The 2,905-nt window shown below is 37.4% G+C and overlaps 1 protein-coding gene across 1 annotated transcript; it reads left to right on the top strand.

Moving 5' to 3' along the window:
- Positions 1-801: 801 nt before the first annotated feature.
- LOC133882963 (transcription factor MYB108) lies at positions 802-2,905 on the top strand. The gene is made up of 3 exons (XM_062322182.1): positions 802-1,097; positions 1,681-1,810; positions 1,932-2,905. The coding sequence occupies exons 1-3, from the start codon at positions 938-940 to the stop codon at positions 2,599-2,601; spliced, it is 960 nt and encodes a 319-aa protein (XP_062178166.1). The 5' UTR covers positions 802-937; the 3' UTR covers positions 2,602-2,905.

Here is a 2,905-nt window from a genome sequence, read left to right as displayed (position 1 = left end):
TAAGGCTCTTCTTCCCATAACTTAAAATATTATTATACTTGTAAGATGAGATTTTAAAGGACATAAATTTTTTACAAATTGAATTTTGTAGGAAAAAAAAAAATTAACTCCGTTTCTAAAAATATCATATATTTTTTAGCATGTGAGAAATATATATTTTTTTAATAGTGGGCATTTCTCACATGTTAAAATGACACACGACATTTTTAGAGATTAAGTTGAAGGAATTTTAACTGTTATAATATAATTAAATTATTAAATTTATCTATTTGTATTAGTTTAAGCTTTTAAAATAAATATTGATGATTATTTAAACTTTATTTTTATCGTTCACCTCCTATTTTAATTAAATACTAAACGTAAAAAATAAAATAAAAATAAAAATTATACATATTCAAAACTGCGAGAAAAATTGTCCTATTTTCATATTTAAAGATTTAAAATACAACTGGCAAACAATTTCATGTACTTTTTTTCAATAATAAATTAATGGGGACATGTGTTTTTTTTTTGAAAAAAAAAAACCTTTCATTCCAACGGAAGCGATAAACTGACTCGGGCACACGCTTTCGCAGAGACGCACAGCACATAGAAGGAAGAAAGTCAAAGCGTCAAACTTCAAAGGCTCTTGGTAACTATGATTACTACCAAGCTTAAGTGTCGATTAAATCCTCAATTTAATCAACTCACCAATTTCGGCTGTGCCTTCTCTCTCTCTCTCTCTTTCTCTCTGTTATGCTACCTCTTTTTTCAAACCCATCCATCCATCTATAAAACCCCCCCCACCCTCTCCGTCCTCCTTAAGTTAATCAAACTCTCTCTCTCTCTCTCTCTCTCTCTCTCTCTCTCTCTCTTTCAATCTCTCTAAAGCTCTATCTCTCCCAATCCAAAAGGCCTTTGTGTTTCAATCAATCAGTTCCTCCGGCCATTTAAGGGAATGGATGTTAAAGGGAGAGGTCGCGGCTCCTCCATTCAAAGCGAGGAAGATCAGACGGACCTCAGGAGAGGTCCATGGACTGTTGATGAGGACTTCACACTCATGAATTACATTCATCGTCACGGCGACGGTCGCTGGAACTCCCTTGCTCGCTGCGCCGGTTAGTATATACCACTTACTTTTTACAACATCATAATATGCCAACAGATAGCAAAGAGCCAAACAACATGTGTTGACAACGCGTGGTTCAATTGTTTTGCTCATGTTTATTGCTTCGTGTCTTGGATTGACAGGATGGGTCTGAGAAATTTTTATTCCTTACGTCTCTGGTTTTGCTTCTTTTTCCTCTTTCTCTTAAAGCCTGCAGCTGGTTTTTACTTTCTTTTTTCTCAAATTTAACCAATTACGCACGCACACAGCTAGCTATAGACCCGTGATAGAATGGGAAAATATAAAGCAGAAGCTGTTCGCCTTTTATGGAAAACAACAACATGATATATAATGGAATTTATATATATGCATAATCGAGTGAGATATGCTATAGATTATTATTGTTCTTTAATCGTACACCAGATATTTGTAAAGCATAATTGTTAGAGCACTTACCCATAAAGCCAGTGGTGGAAAAAGTAGTACAAGAAAGAATAAAAATGGTCTTTCTTTTTCTCTGTATTTGTTGGCGAGAAACTTTACCAAAAACTTGGTTGAATCGATCTTAACAAAGTTTCATCGAACTGAAACAGGTTTGAAACGAACTGGGAAGAGCTGCAGATTAAGGTGGCTCAACTATCTTCGCCCGGATGTTCGACGTGGAAACATCACCCTAGAAGAACAGCTTTTGATTCTTGACCTTCATTCTCGTTGGGGAAACCGGTAAGTACATGTATATATTATCATTGTTAATTTTAATCCAATTTGTTCTTGTTTGTTTGTTTGATAGTTTGATTTAACCTAATTCTTATGGAAAAACTGGTTTATTTTTGACCCGTAACAGCTGGTCCAAAATTGCACAACATTTGCCAGGACGAACCGATAACGAGATCAAGAACTACTGGAGAACCCGTGTCCAAAAGCACGCCAAGCAGCTCAAATGTGACGTGAACAGCAAGCAATTCAAGGACACCATGCGTTACCTTTGGATGCCAAGGTTAGTCGAGCGTATTCAAGCCGCTGCCGGCGCCACTACCGCCAACGGAACATCTTCCGTTGGCTCAGCCACCTCTTCCATCACCGCCAACAATAACCTTGACGTGAACTCCGGCCAAATGGTTTTACCGCTCTCCGAGGTTATTAATGTTGGCCATCACGAGTTTGGCGGTGCACAAGTTACTCCAAGTTACACCCCGGAGAATTCTAGCACTGCTGCCTCGTCGGACTCATTTGGGGCTCAGGTATCGCCGGTGTCGGACTTGACTGATTATTACAATATCCGGGCGGTTAATAACAACCCTAGCCAAGAGTATTTCCAGGCTGGTCAGGTTGGCTACCCGGATCAGACCTTAACTAGCCCATCTGGGTACTTCAATAATGGATTAGATTTCCAAGCTGTGGAGCAGAATAACCAGTGGTTGGACGGCGGGGACACATCGGACAATTTGTGGAATGTTGAGGACATCTGGTTTTTACAGGAGCAGCTCAACTACAACAACAACAACAACATTTGAAATGTGAAAAATAAGGAAACAGAGTGAAAATTACATGTAGAAAGAAAAAGAAGAAAAAAAAAACATGGGGGGAAAGAGAAAAAGACTCGAGAAATTAATTAGAATAATTAATTTAGGATACATATAGGTTTGTGAAAGACAAGAGCTCTAATTGTGGATTATTATTTAGTTTGTATCTTGTAATCTTTAATCTTTGTTCTTTTTTTCATTTGTACGTTCTACTTCCGGGGTGGGGAGATTTTTAATTGAGATTTATTTTAATCTCATTCTTTGAAATTGACATTAATGTAGTGTTTCTTTTCTC

Source organism: Alnus glutinosa, chromosome 1 (assembly GCF_958979055.1).
Source record: "Alnus glutinosa chromosome 1, dhAlnGlut1.1, whole genome shotgun sequence".
NCBI classification, from domain to species: Eukaryota; Viridiplantae; Streptophyta; class Magnoliopsida; order Fagales; family Betulaceae; genus Alnus; species Alnus glutinosa.
Note: the sequence above shows the minus strand (reverse complement) of the source record. Positions and strands in the feature narration are given on the sequence as shown.

Coding starts and splice junctions, on each gene's coding strand:
- LOC133882963 (XM_062322182.1), top strand. CDS start 938: ATGGATGTTAAAGGGAGAGGTCGCGGCTCCTCCATTCAAAGCGAGGAA. Junction 1,098..1,680: donor CTCCCTTGCTCGCTGCGCCG/GTTAGTATATAC, acceptor GAACTGAAACAG/GTTTGAAACGAACTGGGAAG. Junction 1,811..1,931: donor CATTCTCGTTGGGGAAACCG/GTAAGTACATGT, acceptor GACCCGTAACAG/CTGGTCCAAAATTGCACAAC.